Raw genomic sequence first — 21,638 nt, 5'->3', positions numbered from 1 at the left:
AACATATTATTAATGAAAAAAAATAGATGAAAGAAATTTTATTGATTGTTTTATTATCCCAAGGTGAAATCATTACAGTTACAGTTAATTATAAACTTAAACTTTAACTTTTTTGCCGTGTGGTTCCCGGTAACAATAAAAAAAAAGATAAGGACCACTCCATCTCGTTCTCATGGATGTCGTTAAAGGCGACTAAGTGATAGGTTTATAATCTTGGTATTCTTCTTTTAGGCGATGGGCTAGCAACCTGTCACTATTTGAATCTCAATTCTATCATGCTTAACGTGGCCCATCAGTCTTTTGGCTCTGTCTACCCCGCAAGGAATATAGAAGTGACTATAGGTATGTATATACATATGTATGTTATACTTTAAAACTACACTAGACTGATACGTGCAAACATATAAAATCTGACATTGGCACATACTTTGCATAGATACAGACATAACAGTTCCCACGAGAGTGAAGCAAAGCAAAAGCTAATAAATCAGATCCAAAAAGGTTGTTATGCTATTAACGAGTCAGTTAGTCAGACGGGAGTCGTATTTGCTCCTGAATTATGGTTGCAGGCGGACCCTGAGCTCCACCTTACGCTATAAGAAAAATGCCAGGAGACCAGGACTTTGATGGATCAATAGATTTGCATATTATAGGTACAAAAGTTGCATGTTATGACTGACAGAACTATAAAATGGAATCTACCTACATAGCATGATAACTGAAAAAAATTGATTGCTAAAAAAATATATAAATTCTAGACCTACGCAAGAAATAAAAAACCAACATCAATGACATATCAATTATACTAACATTTCAAAAACAATTAACATAATTATTCACGCAGAAAAATCAGAACTTTCACTCCTACGTCTAATCAAAAACCTAGCAAAATCATCAGTTTGTGGATCAAATGACCCAGTTTTTTCACCCTGAGCTGCGGCTGCGGCCTGCTGAATCTGGTCTCCAAATGCCTTCACATCATCTCTTTTCAATTCAACCATATATTTCCGAGACTCCATAATTACAATCGCATCATCCCTAGCCATCGACCAAACGCTAGGTTTAATCCTAGAAAGCATGTTCTGACCAATAAACACGCCGTGAAACAGCCCTTGGAACTGCGGCTTATGAGGATAATGCTCCAAAGCTGACGGCGATAGAAAATGGACCTTACCGTAATCAACATTAATGTAAGTATTGCGATCCTCACGCAACAGCAAAGGGGCTTCGGGACCTGTCTCAGAAATCTTTGCGTCGAAATCGCTGAGAACAACCATGCCCAAGTTTTGTTTGGAATCTATATTCATGACGTCAGCATCAAATCGTTCACGGTTTTCTAATTCGTAAAGAAGCCTCATGACATTACGCTCTGACACGTCCGTAGCTCGCTTGTAATTTACTCCATGCGATGACTTCAGCAGGTCTTTGTCTTCAGAATCTAATCCATAAGCTACGTAAGGAGATGTGACCATATCCCCTAGATATCCTCTGTGGAGATATCGATCACCGCATTTGTAGACTCCAGCAGCTAGACTCACGTTCGGACGACACACTTCAGTTTCGAGCCAAGTGAAAGCTACTCCATGCTCTCTAAAATGTTTATATTCTTGGAAGCAAATCTGGCTGGCATTTTCACGCAATCTCATATGGAAATCCCAATCGTACACTCCCACTCTGTTGTCATATCTCACACCGAGACTGAGCCTGATCCGATGCTCCCACAGTTCGCAGGCATTGAACTGGTTCGTGTTACCTGTTGTCCAAAAATTGAGAAGGTTTTCCATGTAATCTCGCTCTCGATATTTCATCTGTTCAATAGAAATGCAAGGTAGGAGACAATTCATATAATCAGGGTTAGTTATCATGCCAACTAGTTGTCTCGCCTTAGCGATTAAATACCTTGAGGTCGGAGGACGTAGAAGGAGATTTCCGTATATCTCTAAGAAGCGTCTTGTTTTCTCCAGTAAGCCACATCGCGTAGTCTTTTCTAAGCTCAAAGATAGGAGAAGAAGCTGTCTCGCAACCAGTTCGGGACATCCATCGATGACGAAAAGGTTCATATATCGTCTGGTGTGCCGATAGGCTTCGGCCAGGGTCTTGATGAGGTGTCTCGCATCGGAACCACCTATCACGAGGAAGTTCAGTTCATAAGCGCTATCGTCCCCATACCTGAGGTACTCCTGCTGCAAGTCCAAGGCCGGGCTGATACCCCAGAACATATTCCGTGTTTACACTCCAAGCGACAGTTGAGAAATGATATAAATCAATGTCATGGAAACGCTTGTTTGCATAGAGACGTGGCTTTGAGGTTTTATTTAGCAACTAGGGAGTTGTCATGGCAACCAGCTGTTTTCGCAGACAAACTTATATCTTATCTACTGGCAATAACGTCTATCATGGACGATTATCAGTTTATCTCACTGTACACTGCACCTGCGCTTAATTAATCACGTGTTACTTATTAAACTCGGATGAGCAGAATCGATATTTCTGTATGAATAAAAGCAAAACACTTTTAGCTCAAGTACATAATACTTTAATCTTTTATACATATGCACCATGGTCTAATACATTTTAAAAAAATATGAAATTATTTTGTTAACACTAGATATCCTTAGGATTAGAGGTTCAAATGGTTACTGAGCCAGAAATAATTGGACTCAGCAAGGGTTGCCTTCCTATATATAAATAGCTTTCGTTATATATTACAAACCTTGCTTCTATTGTGTAAAATGTCTATTAATTTTTCTATCTGATATCTCTTACAATTAATTCGTTCTACAATTGTTTACTTACAAAATAGTTTAATTAAGGAACTTATAAAAAGGAACACAAAGAAATCCTTGACAGTGATGAACGAATATTTCATATGCTTAAGACAGCAATATCTACTTATTATTCATAGTACTCATCCGGTTTCTCAGCATGTCTCGTGAATTCTGAGTTAGGCAAAGAAATTCCTCTCTGCAATAAAGATTTAATCTCATCCGATTCCCTTAACTTAACAGCCCCAAACGGCTGTAATTCTACTGAAGGACCTGCTCGACTACCTGACGTGCTTTCAGTAGACATCGACAAAGGCATACTGCGGCCCTTTTCTGACCTCAACTTTCTAACCCAAAGATCTCTCGTTCGCTTATTAGCAACTATGAAGAAAATAAACAAAACGAAGCCTTGTAAAGACGCACTTATTGTAAATATATATGCAGCTATAATATTGTAGGCAATAAGACCAAATATCCATGGAAGACCAAACAAAAAGACGAGGAGACAACTGACGACTGCTGATCTTAAAGTATCCTTCGAATTTCCGTGACGGCGGATCTGTTTAGAAGCAAACATCGAACGCAGAATTGCTATAAATAAAGACCAATTTATAATTACAATTAGTGATAACGGTAGGTAAACAGATAACCATAAACTTAAACCGGACGGATAACAAAAACTTGAGTTGCGTGAAGTATCTTCGAATTTATGCATGTAAGTCTGAGAATTAATAGCAAGAAGAATACCTACAATTAGAGCTGGACTTCCCCAAGCAAATAGAGATGATTTCAATAGTTTACGAGTTATATCTCTTTTAAAAACTAAAACTAAATTACCGTAAGATATAATTGCTGCTATCAACATCCAAAAGAAAGACACAAGTAAGGAATAATGCATCACAACGCCTACTATCATACACCAAATATCTTTATCAAATTCAATAAAAGCTTTTAATAAAAAGCAAACATTCAAAATAAATATCCCCGAGCAGAGTTGCAACCAAATTTTGTTACTAAAATCGTTTCGCCAAGATCGGAATACAATAGCAGTAACAGCAACTAACAAAATGCCTACTATAGATAGACAACATCCAGCTATAGATAATATTTCTAAAATAACTTCATTCTGTTCAGAGAATCTATGTACAGCTATTAATACTTCAGCGAAGTGGGTGAGATGATTGCACTGACAGATGTCGAGTTGGCCAGTTGGTGACTTCGCAAATGTACAGCCGTCTTGAGACCAGTATCCCGTGCCATCGTCCAGGAACAGCCAATATGCACAAGTTCGTCGGTAATGCCGTCCAACGTTAGTTTTAGTCGGTCGTAAGTACAGACTTATTATCTGAAATAAAATGAAAAAATATTTTTGATGCTATGGCATTTTGTTTCCATTCAATTATAGGTCTTGTTATTAGTAAAGAGTGTTCATTAAATTTTGGATAGTCCAATTTCAATGTTTAATTATTACTCTTAGGACCGTTTTTATGCCGAATTTTATTTAAGTTTTATTGGCTAACTACAATATACATAAATAAACAACATGCGATTCATCTTTCATCCTTCTAGCCTTAGTTTCTGTTACATTGTCATCTCGGATTCGAACCACACGCATCAAGATTAGGCATCTTATCGCGATGCCATCTACAGTCAACAAGAGACTGTGACAAGTGCTATATAAAAAAAAAAAAATGTAGAAAACTAACCCCTCCTTCTTCAAATCTGGTCACATTTTCAACGTTAACACTGAGAATTCTGCTGTTAACAATAGAATCATTCATCCCTTTCCTTGGCTGGAAGGCACGGTCATCGCGAAACACGACGAAGCTCATGCGTTTATTGGAGTTAGTTATGTAAGAAGGTAGAGATACCACAGCGTCGCTTTCGTTGCTTGAGAGATACTGGGAGTAATCTTCTCCTGAGGACCAAATGAAACATTTATGGAAGATATATATATAGATCAACCTGTCACTAACTCTCATTTCCATAATTTAACCATGCAGCTAAATGTGACCTATAAGATTTGTTATTCTTAGCTGTTTAAGGGATAAAGACGTTATACATGTGTGCGTGCTTATTTGTATCTCCCATCGTTCTGATTCAACCTATACCTATTATAGTATTTCTATTTCGATAAAATCGTTATTCACTAGCCACATTTGATTTGATGAAATTTTATACCATTTTATTTTTTAGTGTTAAGAGCAAGGTAGTCTTTTTGGAGTTATAAATTCACCTACCTGCTGACCACCATCTCTTTGGCAACTTTCATCAAATTTACAGAGTTTATGTGGAACTACATTGTATTAAAAGTCTTGCAAGGTAATTATAATCAGATCCTCACCAGATATAAAATCAAAACAGTCCTCATTGAAAGTGTCATGTCTATTAGTAGTTATCCTGAGTCCTCGGACGGGATGTAGAGGATCGGTCTCAGCTACAATTACCGCCAAGTTCTCTCGTACCATCACAGCCGAATGGGACCCCTCAAGGTCGACCCTGGGGCCGAGCTGATCCAACTTCTGGAGAATTTCTCCAGTCAGGTTCAAACTTTCGTCTTCAAAAAGCAAATTCACCTAGAAATATCCAAATTAAGCTTCATTTACATTAAAATCTCAATGAAAAATATTAATTGAGAGTAAAGTTAACATGACAAATTTCATGCAAACATGAAAAGCTGAAATAAAATTATTACATTGTCTAAAGCACCTTCCACGCTTGTGATCGGTATAGAAGATTCGTCCTGCAACAACGTCTCCAGGTCTTCCAGAACTTGTTCCTGATCTATCTGTCAATTTAAAAAGAACAAGTCAACAAACAAAATTTTGCTATAATTCAAATTAACATCTAGTAAAAAAATATGAATGATATTTACCATAATTGAAGCATCCATAGTTGTATTGAAATATTCCAACGGCGTGGTGACTTCGTTGTTCTGAAAAGCGAGAGTACATAAATGCTAAAAGACAATACTGAGCACACAAAAGGCATTGATTCAAAATTACAGTGGTCTGATAGTGATCCAAAAAAAAACATGGAACAGTTTGTTAAACTCAAGAGTAACAACAATTACTATAACAGTAGCCTTTATTCGAATTATAGTTCATCCATTCATTCATATAATTATGTCTATATTTCTTGCGGGGTAGACAGAGCCAGCAGTCTCGAAATACTGGCCACGTTCAGCTGTTTGGCTTAATGATAGATTGTTTTGGCTTATACACTTGGGATTCTTCTTTTAGGCGATGGGCTAGCAACCTGTCACTATTTGAATCTCAATTCTATCATGCTGAACTTAGTCTATCAGCCTTTTCGAGTCTGTTGGCTCTGTCTACCCCGCAAGGGATATAGACGTGAGTATAGGTATGTATGTATATAATTATTAATTACCGGTAGGCTTTGTGTAGTTTTATCTTCTTCAGTTGAAGTGGTTTCAGTCCATACTGTAGTTGGCGGCTCTGTCTTTATAAATACGAATGGACTAGCCGGTTTCGGTTCCTCAACATCTTTGTATTGTTTGCTATCCTTAAAGTGATGAGAAAATCAGATGATGATCAAATCATATTACATCTTGAAATATTACAAGCACATTAAATGTGAATAAATAAATATTGGACGTGAAACATAAATATACAGGAATTTATTTATTTCAACTTTATTGGAGTTTATATTATACCATAATGCATTCAATTCCAGTCGAACCTTGGTCAATAAAAAGATTTAGTCCCTTTCTACGTCTACGGTAATGCATCGTCATAATAGAAGTTTGCAAAAGCCCACTAATACTTTGATTACCTAACACCCAAAAATTTACCGCCTAGATTGAAAACTTGTTTGAGTATCAAGGTGTAAAATCATTGGTATTTTTTATATAATAATGTAATTATATTATTTAACTAGCTGTACCCGCGAATTCGTCCGCGTGGAATAGTTATTTTGGGCATCATTGAAGCATTCAAGGGTGAATAATTTTCCCCGTTTTTTTTTTACATTTTCCATTATTTCTTCGCTACTAATAGTTGCAGCGTGATGTTATATAGCCTTAAGCCTTTCTCGATAAATGGTCTATTCAACGCAAAAAGCATTTTTCAATTCGAACCAGTAGTTCCTGAGATGAGCACGTTCCAACAAACAAACTCTTCAGCTTTATAATATTTTTTTCTTTCTTTTCAGGACTTCCATCTTATTCATTGACAGAACAAATAACAGCAGTACTGTATACAAAACAAAAAATATGATTTTCCATTCATACGATTTTAAATCTTACCTCATACTCATCATATTCCTCCTCATATTCTTCAGTAACACTAGTAGTATATTCCGTTGTCGCTTCAATTGACAAAATATCAGTGAAGTTATCAAAATTATTGCCCGCATGATACTGAAGGGAAAAATCAATTACAGTACAATCAATGACATAAATAAGATTTAAGAGCCAAAGATTCAACAAAAGTTTAATCTGAAACTAATTATGATTTCATATTACGTGTCCCCAGCGCCCTCTACACAGCCAGGGAGCACTGTATAAAAGTGCGCACGCGCATCTGGCCTTCGCCTTTGGACTACTTCAACGTTTACCAAGTTAAGTAGCTCGCTGTCCTCAGGCGGCTTCTTGCTGGATCTCGTGTTTATAGCTAAACCCACGCCCTCTTAAATATTCTTAAACTAGTCCGCTAATAAAGGTTGTAGTCATTCTACAGCCTCTGCGGCGCAGCGGAAGTACGCTTGTCCGTAACACCGGAGGTCCCGAATTCGAATCCCGGCCAGGGCATGATGAGAAAGAGAAAGAAAATGAAGAAGAGAACTTTTTCTGATTGGCCTGGGTCTTGGATGTTTATCTATATAAGTACTTATTATAAAATATAGTATCGTTGAGTTAGTATCTCGTAACACAAGTCTAGAACTTACTTCGAGGCTAACACAATCTGTGTAATTTGTCCCACGTGGTATAATTTATTTATTTATTCTACGAATCTTGTAATTATCTCTTATCTCTCTTACCTGCGACGTTTTACCTAAACGTCACAGTGTAACAATGAAATTAAAATCAACTATGGCAATGAACACAGTGTGTGAATGAAACTCAAATCAACTATGTCAATGAATTATTCAATTCTATTATACTCTAAATATACCTGATAAGATTTCAATAAATGGGACCCACATGTCTACAAGACAAAAGTTCCTAATTAATAAAGATAAAATAAAAAGATTCCAACAAATTTAGAGGAGGACCACTCTACATTTTCTCGCGGATGTCGTAAAAGGCGGCTAAGGGCCAAGGCCAATAAACTCAAAGTTTCTCTTGTAGGCGATGAGCTAGCAACCTGTCACTATTTGAATCTCAATACCATCCTACACCGAACAGCTGAACGTGGCCTTCCTGTCTCTTCGGGACTGTTGGCTCTGTCTACCCCGCAAGGATTATAGACGTGATTATATGTATGTATTTAATAAATTATAAAGATACAAATAGAAATAACAGTTTTTGGAAATTCCCACAGAATTAAAGTCATAGACAATGCTAATTAGAAATAAAATGTTACATACCTCTGAATATGTATAATTTCCCAATTTTTCATGTTTATTCACCCATATATCCAGCATATCTATATTTTCCATCTAAAATTATTAAAAGTTATATAATAATTATTATCATGATTTAATTAAGATTGTAGAAGTCAATAAAGTAAATGGATTTCTTCTTGTCGGCGATGGGCAGTCTACATAAAACTGTTAGCTCTGTCTACCCCGCAAGGGATATGACGTGATTATATGTTTATATGTATTTACCCTTTATATATTTTTTACTTACTATAGGTTGTATTCCAAACTTTTCATCCCAATATTCGATGTATTCATTAAGGACCTGAAAATAATTATTAATGTAAGATACTTTATAAATAACAATGAAATAAAACGTTATTTTGCAAACCTTCTACAAAATCAAAATAATTTAGAGTCTTTAAAATTTCAAATAGGGATGCATAGGTATGTACTGTAGCAAAAAATAGATTTATTTTCAAAATTGGATACTAGTTATCACTTATTGATGTCAGATAACTTAATTCGAGTTATATCTACTACCGCTTTCAAAGCGCATGTGTAAAAGAAGCGGCGGAACAAACTACACTCCAGCATGTAATAATTTATAGGGTCAAATACTCTTTCTTTGCCATGCGCTGGAACAAGTAGAAATACGTCGTTATTAAGACGTAGGTACTATAAATTATTATTATTTCTTGTGATTACCTGATTTTCCCTCATTTCCACCATACAGCAAAAACACTGAAAAATAAATTCAACAATATAGAAATAATAATTTAAATGAGCTCAAATTAAAGAAAAAATGATGATTACAAACTAAAATTTAATTTACAAATTGTACAGTCCCCGCATAGCATCAACATGCGGGAGTGTGCCCAGAAGGCTGGCGGCATTGCCAATTTGAATGAAAATTAATTTAATAAGAAATCAATTGAATCTGCTTTTTTTATTAAAGAAAATTAAAATATAAAAATAAACAGAATTAATGACACAGATTCGAAGTCAGCCTCGAAGTAAAGTCGAGTCTTGTGTTACGAGATACTAACTCAACGATACTGTATTTTTCTTTAATACTTAAATAGATAGACATCCACGACCCAGGTCAATCCGAAAAAAGTTCGTTTCGCATCATGACCCGACAAGGATTCGAACCCGGGGCCTCGACCTTGTAATACGATATGTATGAATAGATTGTAAAATGGGGTCAATTGTCGAAAAAGCTGATTGAGGTATCTCTTAACCGGAGGGCTGTAAATAATCTGGCTCAAAGAATCAGCATTTCCATTCAAAATGGCAATGCTGCCAGCCTACTTGGCACACTCCCGTATGTCGATGCTATGCAGGGACTGTACAATTTGTAAATTAAATTTTAATTTGTAATCATCTCTTTTCTTTCTTTTTTATAAGTCGTTTTAGCTGTAGTTTTAATTTAATTTTATTGTAATCTCTATTATTGTTACCAACCTTAATAAATTTTAACATTATAAAATATAGTATCGTTGAGCTAGTATCTCGTAACACAAGTCTCGAACTTATATACTTCGAGGTTAACTCAATATGTGTAATTTGTTCCGTATATATTAATTTATTATTTATAGTTTAAAAATTGGTTACCACAAAATGTCCAGGGTATTCTGGCCTGCAAGTTCTAAAGGCCGGCCAGGTCAGATTCCTATAGTATCCTCGCTGAAGCTGCGCATTCGCATGCTTTACGTAGTTCTTAATTTTATAATCCAACACATCAGCCTTGCACTGCCACTCTATAAATATGATATAAATCCATCCTCATAAAAGACAAACAACAGTAGTAGTAGTTATAATTAGATTTAAGTGATGTGACGTCAATAAGTGATACCTTGTATCCAATTTTGAAAATAATTAAAAAAAAAAGCATGTGTCCCAAATTTCATATTGGTGAAGAAATTTTTGAGTACATACGTTATTAACAAAAATAATGACGGGCTAGCAACCTGTAACTATTTGAATCTCAATTCTATCATTAAGCCAAATAGCTGAACGTGGCCATTCAGTCTTTTCAAGGCTCTGTCTACCCCGCAAGGGATATAGACGTGACCATATGTATGTATTATATTGGGACCATGGATTACCTGAGGCTAATGGGTGGGTTGTCCACAAAGAGTCCGGATTATAAAATAAAATCAATTGAGCTGTGTTCACTGCCGCAAAGGCGTTCATAGAGCAACGCCCGCCGAAGAGGTTTTCTATTAAGCGTCGAATGCTAAAGTGTTTTCTTTCCTGAAAATGTATCATCTACATATTATTAAGTCCCCCAATTTTCTGTCTGTATGTATGTAAGCGGTAATCTCGGAAACTTGTGGACAGATTTTGTTCCTGTTTGAAATGTGTGTGATTTATTTGAGTGGTATTTATATATATAAAAAAATATATTTATTATTATTAGGTACATACTGAAAGTAACTGTTGTTTATCGAGGGACCGAGGCTTTCTGGAGTGGCAGCATTCACACTGAAACCATAATATAATAACTATTAATAATATAGAAATAGACAAATGTGTACAAAAACAACTAAAGAGCTGCAAAAAAAAAGTATTAACATATTATTTACCTTAAAATTCTCATATTTTGTTTCATCGCAACATGGACACTGAAAAATGTAAACTATTAATTTAAAGTACATAAAAATAAAAAATACTGAAATATACAAATATAGAGGTAGAAAAAAAGGCGGACTGTGTGACTTAAAAAAAAGTGAAGCATCGTTATGGCGGCGTTGTACGAGTATGTATGTATGAGTGACAGAAAACATGCCATTTCGTGAAATAATACCTACATACATACATACATATGGTCACGTCTATATCCCCTGAAGGGCAGACAGAGCCACGCCACGCCACGTTCAGCTATTTGGCTTAATGATAGAATTGAGATTCAAATAGTGACAGGTTGCTAGCCCATCGCCTAAAAAAGAGTCCCAAGTTTGTAAGCTTATCCCTTAGTCGCCTTTTACGACATCCATGGGAGGTGATGGAGTGGTCCTATTATTTTTTGTATTGGTGCCGGGAACCACACGGCACATGAAATAATCTATGACGCATCTATGACGTAATGGCGGCCGACTGTCACACTTTTGGTATGAGCGGGCGCGTGAGGCGTGTATGTATAAGTATTTATACTACTAGAGGCTGCCCGCGACTTCGTCCGCATGGAAACCCTATCAATCCCGCGGGAACTCCGGGATAAGTCTTTATGTTATTCTGGGTCATCAGCTACCTACATACGAAATTTCATTGTAATCGCTTCAGTAGTTTTTGCGTGAAAGAGTAACAAACATCTATACTGACATCCTGACATACTCACAAACTTTCGCATTTATAATACCTATTAGTAAGATTGCTTCATTTTGCCATATAGTAAAACCCAATCTGCCTTTTTTGTACCTCTATGAATACAAATGTCTTAGAGAACAGTGGCCCACATAGATAAATGTACTACCACCTTCGTGTCATAGAAGTATACTGTACCTACAGCAAACATGAAGCGAAAAGATATTCACATCCTTACTTTAATGATTAAATTAGATATTTAAGACATTAATCTGGCTGTCCGTGACATTTTGACTAAATTACTGCAGTTGATTTCATGTAAATAATGGGATACGCCCATTTTGACAAAATCCGACTTTAAAAAAGGAGTTTAAGTAATGGAGGCATTCTCTTCTTAAAAAAAATAAACCCTATTTTTATTGCAACATTCTGTATATCTGTAATCTTTTCAGCATGAGTAAGCGTGCCAATGTTCCAAGTTTTGAAACGGAGTATATCAGAGGTTACATTTTTGACTTGTCGATAACCATTACCCACTTGCCATTGCCACAGAACTCAGCGCAGCACGGAGATGCGCATGCGCACCGTTACCTTATAAGCACCCGAAATAATGTGTAGGTACATGTACATAAATGTGACATATAAAAACAACACAACATCGGCACACAACCAACCCCATCGTAGATATTTCACGTCATAATTAAAAGCGAAACAGCCATAGTTTGTCGCGACATAAAAGGAGTCGCGCGCATGCGCATGCCAGCCCCGCTGAGGAACTTATTTGACCACAACTTGTTGTAGTTAGGTACTTCTTAACACTTACATTTATTGATATATTTTCTAGATATTTCTTTCTCCTTATAATAGTAATATCAGATAAAGGATACAAATTATATTTACCTTCACTTATCAAACATCCGAGATGAAGTATTTTTCCATAAGTAAGGTGTACGGTGAATACAAAAAGAATTGGACTACCATTTCTTTCCCATGGATGTCGTAAAAGGCGGCTAAGCAATAGGCTATTAAACTTGGGATTCTTCTTTTAGGCGATGGGCTTGCAACCTGTCACTATTTGAATCTCAATTCTATCATGAAGTATCTCGTAGACACAAGTTTAGGACCTACATCGAGGCTAACTTAATCTGTGTAATTTGTCTCGAATATATATATTTCCAGAGATGTGAGGACGCAACGGGAAACACTGTCAATGACAAACAAGAAAATGCTGCAGTGCAGTTTGTTACCGCTTCTTCTGCACTGTCGCCTTGGAAGCGGCAGTAAACTTAGTTTTAAGTAATTTATTTGACGTCAACCAATGTTGTTAAACCATAAGTTTTAACAATTATTAAGCGATATGAAGTAACCTATAATAATGAATAAAAATTTTGAATTTGGAATTATTGATTTTTTTTGAAATTTGAATTTGTCTATCACACTTATCCCATTGTTTTGTCCCGTGGTGAGACGAGTGCGGATGATGGTACCTTTACTATCCCTTACGTAGGTCTGTCATTTTCCACGTTTTTTCTTCTACTTCTTCCTCTTTACTTCTGGTCCTGGTTGCATCCCCACCACTCTGGAGAGTATCCTGGGGTATGCCTTTGACCATAGACCTTATTTTCTCTACTCTAACCAAGTTTGACTTGGTAATTTCCTATAAAGCACCTATGAATACAATATATTTTGTAAAGTTTTTTAACATTCTTCATATTATAAAGCAGGTAATAATTTAACTTCGGGACATGAAATCTAATAAGACAATCAATAAAAAAAACACGAAATTAACTCATTTTATACATTTTATTAAATAGAAGTGGTTTACAATAATTTACTTACATTAAATGCCTCTGTTAAACTACTTTTTTTGTTCTAAAGTTTTACTTTCATTAACATTATATACTTAAAACTATATAATATTATTTACAATAGTTTTAATACTGATTAAATTATGAATAATCATAGCTGCATTTCTTTGTTTATCCGCTTAGATATTGGGTATTATTTAATTTTTATACATACATACATACATAATGTTTTAATGCCAAATATCTATTTATAAGTTTTTACTTACTTCGCTCAAAAATTATAAAAGAAATATATTTATAAACATAATTTCTTTTTGGTCAATTTTCTAAATTAACTATACGTCATTTGAAAAGCTAAACATCTTTTGTAACTTCTTTGTAAAATCTGAACAGTATAAAGAAATACTAAAAAAAGCAATGAGAACCTAACATGTATTGTAAGAAGTTAAAACATACAGACTCTGATGTTGCTGTAGCTTTTATAAGATATCTATCATTTTTTACATATATCTCCATCACTTTCCATGGATGTTGTAAAAGGCGTCTTAGGGATAGGCTAATAAACGTGAATTTTTTTTAACGATGGGCTAGCAACGTGTCACTATTTGAATCTCAATTCTAACATTAAGCCAAACAGCTGAACGTGGCCTATCAGTCTTTCAAGACTGCTGGTTCTGTCTACCACGCAGGGATATAGACGTGATTATATGAATGAATAAATAATTTTTAAACAATTTATTATACACATTATATTCTAAATATTTACCGAATTTTCTTAAATCTTAGAATTAAATATAGCATTGCAACTATATAATAAAATAATAAATAGACTTATTCTAATCAATAAAACGAAATATTTCATCAAATATTCAATGGGTTTTATCTTTGGAATAAGGCTTAAAAATACAGGCCGTTATAAATTTTAAATACATTATTTAAGCTCCTTAAAAGCATTCATTAACTTAGTTTCATGACCTTATAAAAACTGTTTTTGAGTAGTGCACATCACTTATCAATAAACATTATATTTTGCAACAGCCTGCATATTCTTTATATGTTTCTATACTATATTTCAAAAACAGTGTGAACACAATGATTTTAATGAAAAAATATTAATAAATATCATTAGAAATTATAGAAAGACTAGATAGATCAATTAAAATCAGACTAAAATAGCCAACATTTTGATAACAAAATAGTCGAACATGACTCATAGAAACGCCTATTGAATAAACCTTGATAATATTTTTAATAATATTAATTATGTATTCATACTTTTCCAGAATAATTCTATATAAACACCTGACGAGCTAAAATCATGTTAAAACACCATTTCTTAATACCAGAAGTATTAGATTCAGTATAGGTACTTTAAGTGGAGCGTTGAAATTAATTACTAAAGGTTTATCAATATTGTTATAACGTTTAATTCCTGCTCTCATTTTTATCATAATTTGAATAGATATGATCAATTCTTTTCTTACGCAGAGTGGTATGTTAACAAAAATGTCATCTATTCAATAATATTTCACTAATACTGTACAATGAACGCTTTATAGTAAATAAGTCATTGGACTCGTGACACTGAACTTAGTGACAGACCAGCTTAAATCGGCACAGAAAATTATAGCAACTATTTCAATTGTCACGAAAACCTGGAATCATCTTGGGAAAGGGACTTGGGCTTTGACGTTTTCGCTTCAATAGAGGTCGTACTCCTCTCGGGAGCCCTCCAGCCTCCCCCCACACTCCTGTTCGTGTATGTGGAGGTCGTGACAGGTATTTTGCGGATGCGTTTAATCTTCAACTTGTCCAGCCAGAGATCCCTCGTCTTTTTGTTTCCCAACACGATGAAAATAAAGAGAACGAACCCTTGGAAGGTGGCGGTGCAGGTGAAAAAGTAAGCGGCCACAATGTTGTAAGCGAAAAGGCCAAATATCCAAGGCAAGCCGAACAGGAAGACAAGTAAGCAACTGACGCAAGCACATCTCAAAGCCTCATTGGCGTCGCCGTGCCTTTGAATCCTTCTGGAAGCAAACACGGAGCGGACTATCAAGATAAATAGTGTCCAGTTTGCGAGTAACATGAATGCTATTGGGGCGTAAACCGCCAACCAGAGGCCCAAGCCCGAAGGATAGCAGAAACTGCCACTCAGAGTCATCTCTTCGAATCGTCCCGCGTAGGCGTGGGGATCGACCGACAGAAGAACTCCGACCACAGCAAATGGCGCCCCCCAAGAAAACGCTGAAGCTCTAAGCAGCTTATGGGATATGTCTCTAGTAAAAACAAGTACCAGTCGCCTGTAAGATATGACAGCCGCCACCAACATCCAGCAGAAGGAAGCTAAGACCGAGTAATGTAAGCCGACTCCAACTAGCATGCAGCCGACGTTGTAGCTGTCGAATTTGGCGAATGCTATTATCAAGAAAGACAGGACGAGTAAGAAAATTGCGACGCAAAGTTGTAGCCATATTTTGTTGCTGAATTCTCTTCTCCACTGTCTGAATATGAGCGCAGTGAGAATTATAAACGCTATGCCGAATAATGATAAACAGCAGCCTACCATTGACAAAATTTCTAGAGCATATTCATTTTTATCTGAGAACGAAGTACGTGGGACTAAGATTTCGGCGAAGTGCGTGAGGTGATCACAGCGACAGGCGTCCAGGACTCCCGGGACTGTAGACTTGATGAAGACGCATCCTTCTTGGGACCAGTACCCGTTGTCGTCGTCTACGAAATGCCAGAACGCGCAGGCTCGACTCACGTTGTTGTCAGGGTCTTCGATAGTTGGAGACAGGTAAATGTCGATGACCTAGAGATATAAAGTCACTGATTAAAAAGATCTTTAAAAACTCTATTTCCAAAAACAAAATTAATAGAGTCTGTGAGTTTAGTAAAAAGAAAAAGTGTGAGTGCACCTACTTCTGTTTGTTATTCTTCAGCTCGGTTGGTTAAACATATTAACAGAAATGTTTGTCGTTTCTATGTATGTATATCCATAACTAGCCATACAGTGTTTAGGTCAACAGCCATTTTCTTCATTATCAATAAAAACTATTTGAAAGTATCGCGTATTTTTAACTGCTTTAATTTCACAAATTAAAATGTAACGCGCATTATAAATGCAAAATTAATCTTAATTTTCGAATAAATCGTATTTTATTTTGTAGCAAGTTCTTGTAATTTTTTTTATGTAGGGATACTCCTTAACCCGATAGTAGACTGTTAGATAATGCTTTAAGCATTAAGTCCGCCTTTTATACTTTACAAATTGTAATTGTTACAATGAAGAATAAATTAATAACTAAAATTATGATTATCAAACATCGGACGACGTCAAACGATGCCACATCGCGTTTGAGTTAGATTGTAACGTTATTACTATTATTCTGTCCACCACCGTGCCTGATATATGAAAGTACACACAAACATATAACCGAAATGCAATGACATATAGGACAAACAAGGATCAAAGCATATATTTGAGCAAAAAGCATAATCGTCTTTAAAAAATCTGCCGTGTGGTTCCCGACAACAACAGAAAAAAAGAATTTATTTTCTTAATACGACATTAATACTTATGTGCAGCCCAATTAAACGATTATACCTATATTACTCCATCTCTTTCCAATGGATGTTGTAAAAGGCGACTAAGATATAATATACAGGGTGACTTTTAATTCAACTGCATAAATTTAACTGTTAAGTGTACTCATCTAAAGGATATTTAAAAACGTTAAAAGAAAAATATCTCAACGAGGCCTATCAGTACCCCGCAAGGGATATAGACGTGATTATATGCATGTATGTGCGAAAATCTTAGTATTTGAATGTGACAAAATTAACTCGCATAGGGAGGACTAATATTATTAACATTTGTGTTACTTTTATTTTCCTCTCTCTTTGATACCTACATAAAACACACCTGAACACATTAAAAAATTAAGCCACATTTAATTCCATTATGCTTTTTCCTAATAAATATATAGATCTTACCTTTAATCAATTCTAAATATAAGTGCGAAGAAAAAAGAATTAGAGACCTTACGAAGAGAATAATTTAAAGTTAAAAATTAATTTAATGAACGAAGCTTCTTAACTCATTAGGATAACTTATCTAAGCATAATACGGGTAAGTCTATTCAAAACAAGGAATGAACATTGAGAATTTTTTTCCAAACTTTATCATAATTTATTATCATTAATAATAAGCTATCTTTTCTGACAAAGGAAATTCATAAAAAATAATTCAAAGAAATCGATTATTAGCTGTTTAATTTCCACCACATTCTTGTTATTAAGAAACTTCGTTCCGTCCTTATACCACATATCTCTGATCTCCAACTAAACTCACCTCATACATACATACATACATACAATCACGTCTATATCCCTTGCGGGGTAGACAGAGCTAACAGTCTTGTAAAGACTGATAAATAATACTAATAAACTCACCTCCCCGGCCTCAAACTCCGTAACGTTCTCCACATTGACGCTGACCACCCGGCTGTTGACGGAGACGCTCTGGTTAGCTTGGAAGGCCCTCTCGTTGCGGAATATCACGAAGCTGATGCGTCTGGGGGTACTGGTGACAGATTGGGGAAGGTAGACCACGGCTTCACTGTTGTTGCTCTCGATTTGGGTGGAGTTGATTTCGTCTGGAATTGTGTGGTTTGGATGATGATATGACAAATACAGGGTGACATTTAAAACAACTGCATCCTTTTAAACATAGACTATACCCATGCTTCGGAGCCGTTTGAGCTTATTTTTATTTAAATTAAACGTCATCATTTCACATTTAAAAAACCCTCAAAAACTACGTCACGCGCTTTATTAAAGACCAATACTACAAAAAGAAATTAAAACTAAACATGTAAATAAATGTCTGAAAAATAAATTATTTTTCTAGTATCAAGATCAAGTAAAGTACAGAGTTGTCGAGATCGCTCAGCTGAATGAATTGTGTCGTTAACCTCTGAATCTTACCCATCGCTTTTCCACCGGCCGGGGTGATATTACGTATATAGGATCGTGGATTTTTTTATTTTTTTCGAACTTTCTGAAATATGAACCGATATTTTTCTTTTAACGTTTTTAAATATCCTTACGATGAATATACTTAACAGTTAAATACCCTGTATATGGAAAAATCGTCGCAGATTGAGATAGTACGAGTAACAAAGCATGTTTTGTTATGTTTTGCGATATTAACGAAAGTACATGTAAATGAACGTGGCAGATCAGAGGTAATATTGTCAAGACGATAAATTCTAGTCTTTTGACGAGAAAGGAATCCTATTAATATTATAAATGCGAAAGTTTGTCGGTATGGATGTTTGTTACTCTTTCACGCAAAAACTACTCAACCGATTACGATGAAATTTGGTATGTAGGTAGCTGAGCTCCCGGAAAAATATATAGGCTACTATTAATCCCCGGAGTTCCCTCGGAATTTATAGGGTTTCTATGCAGACAAAGTCGCGAGCGGCCTCTAGTTTTATATAAAGGTAAGTTGATAGAAAGTAAGAATTAAACATAAAGTTTGGATCAGACCTAAAAAAGCATTGGATTTTAAAGCTAGAGCATAATATTACTAGTACCTTAAAGCTTAAGAGAGTTTTTTAAAGCATTACAGACATCCGCGAACGCATACTCTTAACTACATTAATCTTAGATAAACAAATGACCCTTGGTCGTGCTATTCATAAATAATTTCTAGCTATGAGAGAACTAGTCTATAATAAATATCAGTAATTTTACATCTTAGTTATTATGTACACAAGCCAATGCCTTTCTTTACACTTTCCTGTCGTGGGCCTGCTGGAAGAAATTTCTCTAGAAATAAGTAGTGCCTTTGTACTAAATTTCTCTTTATTTATAGTTTTATTCATATTTTCCTTGATGTACATAAATATATAAATAAGCGTATATAAATAACAAAGCTGTTTATCGAGCATGTTATAATTTCAGTATCAACCAAACTAGTTAATTATCTTTCTAACCTTACAATAACAAAATTTGTACACTCACTTTCAATAAACTCAAAGGTGTCATTAGTGAATGTGTCACCGCTGGTATCCGAGACACCTATCCTAACTCCCCTCACAGGATTATCAGGGGCAGTGTCAGCCATCAACAAAGCTATGTTGCCCCGAATGGCTTTCCCCGTGTGGGACCCATTTAGGTAGACTCTGGAACCCAACTCGTCCAACATATGTAGGAGTGAACCAGGAATTGGTAGATCGTCATCCAATTCGAAGAGTTCGTTAACCTGAAAATAGTCCAGGGATAAGACTTTCTGTAATCACGTATTTGGACAAAATTGGTGGTGGTTTTGTATTAGCTGTTACCAAGATCTTGGAATCTATAATAATGTTAACTTTTAGCCTGCCTTATGTATGTATTATTATTTAAATCATCATTAGCGTCATCCTGACTGTATTGTCCTCCTGACACATAGAATCTAGGAGTTCTCCTATGTCTTCATAGACATTGGACCATTCCAGGAGTGTAGAATTCCTGTAACCAGCTCCACGGAGCATCCCAACGCATGGATATTATTAAATTTACCATAATAATTATAAATGATACAATATATTAAACTCGCACTTAATGTACCTTTATTTTATCTCTGATGCAATGCGTAAGTTCAAAATATGGTCAAAATCCTGTAATTACCTGATCGAAGGTCCCGTCCACCATGTCTACGGTAACAGGTCCGGTGTCATTTTGCAACAGCTGTTCCAGGTCTTGCATCACCTGGACCAGCTGTTCCTCGGGCTGGAAATTCAAGATGAAAACATCAATAAAGTGAATAAGGAAATATGCACAAATGGAGCTTAACTTTAAGTTGTTCTCTATTTTTATTACATACATACATACTATGGTCACGTCTATATCCCTTGCGGGGTGGACAGAGCCAACCAAATAGTGACAGGTTGCTAGTCCATCGCCTAAATAAGAATACCAAGTTTGTAAGCCTATCCCTTAGTCGCCTTTTACGACATCCATGGGATAGAGATGGAGTGGTCCTATTCTTTTTTGTATTGGTGCCGGGAACTACACGGCACTCAAAGATACTCGTATATAGATATTTATCTTTAGTAGATCTAGCGAGGTTATAATTTACACTGCCCTTATTTTAAATGTGACATGTATTTTATACTCATTACATAATTTTCTTAATATGCAATTACAGCTGGATATAATGTACGATGTAGGAACGTATCCAGTTGAAGTTCCGTTGTTACGATAATGCGATAATTCGATTACCTCATTTCAACAACAAGACTGTTATCGAACAATTGCAATTTCCCATCTGATTTGGCGTCTGCATTATTTAAAAATATATGATTGGGGATATCAAAGATTAAAATTTTACGAGTTGGAAATAACGTTGTTGCTAAAGAAACGGAAGAAAAACAGAAACTCAATTGATAGTTATTTCTTTAAAAATCACCAGGTAGTTGGCAAAATTTTCTGTTTGATTTGACTATAATTTAACTTTTATCTACAAATGGTATGTTTAGATTATATATATTTCATATAAAACTATAGATGATTGATTAGTATCATGCTATGTTAATATTTCATGCTTATTAGTCACAAATTCAATCTACGCATCTGCTTCAATGCACGTTGATTAAGGTAAATCAAATTTTAAAAAAATTGGATACCTACATGGTCCTACCTCTTTATCATTTATGATTACTATAAAATTAGATTTCATTATATCTTCTATTCTTATATAACTCGTGTCTACTATGTAAGGATTTATACTCACAGGTAGCGGTGGCCTAGTAGTTTCTGGAAGTGGTGTGGTATGATTAACAGTTATTGGTGGATCCCAAGTGGTTGAACTGTCCGTTGTCTGTGGAGTATCAACAATCGTTACTGACTCAGTCGTGGTAGTTGGCCGGTGAGGATATCGTCTAGTTGTCGTAACCGTTATAACGTCATCTGGTACGAAAGTTGTGGGCTCTTCAGTCATAACGTTTTTTTCATAACTCTCCGTATTCGTCTCGTTGTTGACCTCATCGGCGTCCGTTAGTTCAGTAGAATCCTCTCGGTCTTCTTGCGCATTCTCTTCGATTATATCGATATATTCATGCTTTTTAGTCTACAATGGTTAATATTAATGATTACAATAATGACGTTAGTGCATAGACGGTAAATAAATATGTGCAAATGATTATGGGTAATTTAG

The 21,638-nt window shown here is 35.5% G+C and overlaps 2 protein-coding genes across 3 annotated transcripts in view; both read right to left on the bottom strand.

Annotated features, from left to right (window-relative positions):
• Window positions 1-32: 32 nt before the first annotated feature.
• LOC106142286 (dynein axonemal assembly factor 3 homolog) lies at window positions 33-2,220 on the bottom strand. The gene has a single exon (XM_013343998.2). The coding sequence runs from the start codon at window positions 2,217-2,219 to the stop codon at window positions 837-839; it is 1,383 nt and encodes a 460-aa protein (XP_013199452.1). The 5' UTR covers window position 2,220; the 3' UTR covers window positions 33-836.
• A 663-nt stretch (window positions 2,221-2,883) lies between these two features.
• The window catches only part of LOC106142285 (uncharacterized), a 44,198-nt gene continuing 25,443 nt past the window's right edge, over window positions 2,884-21,638 (bottom strand). The window contains exons 7-24 of one of the 2 annotated variants that reach the window (XM_060954902.1): window positions 21,216-21,302; window positions 20,111-20,212; window positions 19,463-19,703; window positions 17,885-18,087; window positions 10,901-10,939; window positions 10,743-10,799; window positions 10,421-10,568; window positions 9,927-10,072; window positions 9,018-9,053; window positions 8,581-8,634; window positions 8,316-8,387; window positions 7,033-7,146; window positions 6,156-6,290; window positions 5,641-5,700; window positions 5,461-5,553; window positions 5,110-5,341; window positions 4,472-4,683; window positions 2,884-4,110 (exon numbers count right to left, since the gene is read on the bottom strand). In XM_060954902.1, coding sequence (XP_060810885.1) covers window positions 2,896-4,110; window positions 4,472-4,683; window positions 5,110-5,341; window positions 5,461-5,553; window positions 5,641-5,700; window positions 6,156-6,290; window positions 7,033-7,146; window positions 8,316-8,387; window positions 8,581-8,634; window positions 9,018-9,053; window positions 9,927-10,072; window positions 10,421-10,568; window positions 10,743-10,799; window positions 10,901-10,939; window positions 17,885-18,087; window positions 19,463-19,703; window positions 20,111-20,212; window positions 21,216-21,302 — 3,246 coding nt within the window. In that variant the 3' untranslated portion in view covers window positions 2,884-2,895. Of the gene's footprint in view, window positions 4,111-4,471; window positions 4,684-5,109; window positions 5,342-5,460; window positions 5,554-5,640; window positions 5,701-6,155; window positions 6,291-7,032; window positions 7,147-8,315; window positions 8,388-8,580; window positions 8,635-9,017; window positions 9,054-9,926; window positions 10,073-10,420; window positions 10,569-10,742; window positions 10,800-10,900; window positions 10,940-17,884; window positions 18,088-19,462; window positions 19,704-20,110; window positions 20,213-21,215; window positions 21,552-21,638 lie in introns of both variants that reach the window. The other variant, XM_060954901.1, reaches the window with a different exon arrangement.

This window comes from Amyelois transitella, chromosome 5 (genome assembly GCF_032362555.1).
Source record: "Amyelois transitella isolate CPQ chromosome 5, ilAmyTran1.1, whole genome shotgun sequence".
Taxonomy (NCBI): domain Eukaryota; kingdom Metazoa; phylum Arthropoda; class Insecta; order Lepidoptera; family Pyralidae; genus Amyelois; species Amyelois transitella.
Note: the sequence above shows the minus strand (reverse complement) of the source record. Positions and strands in the feature narration are given on the sequence as shown.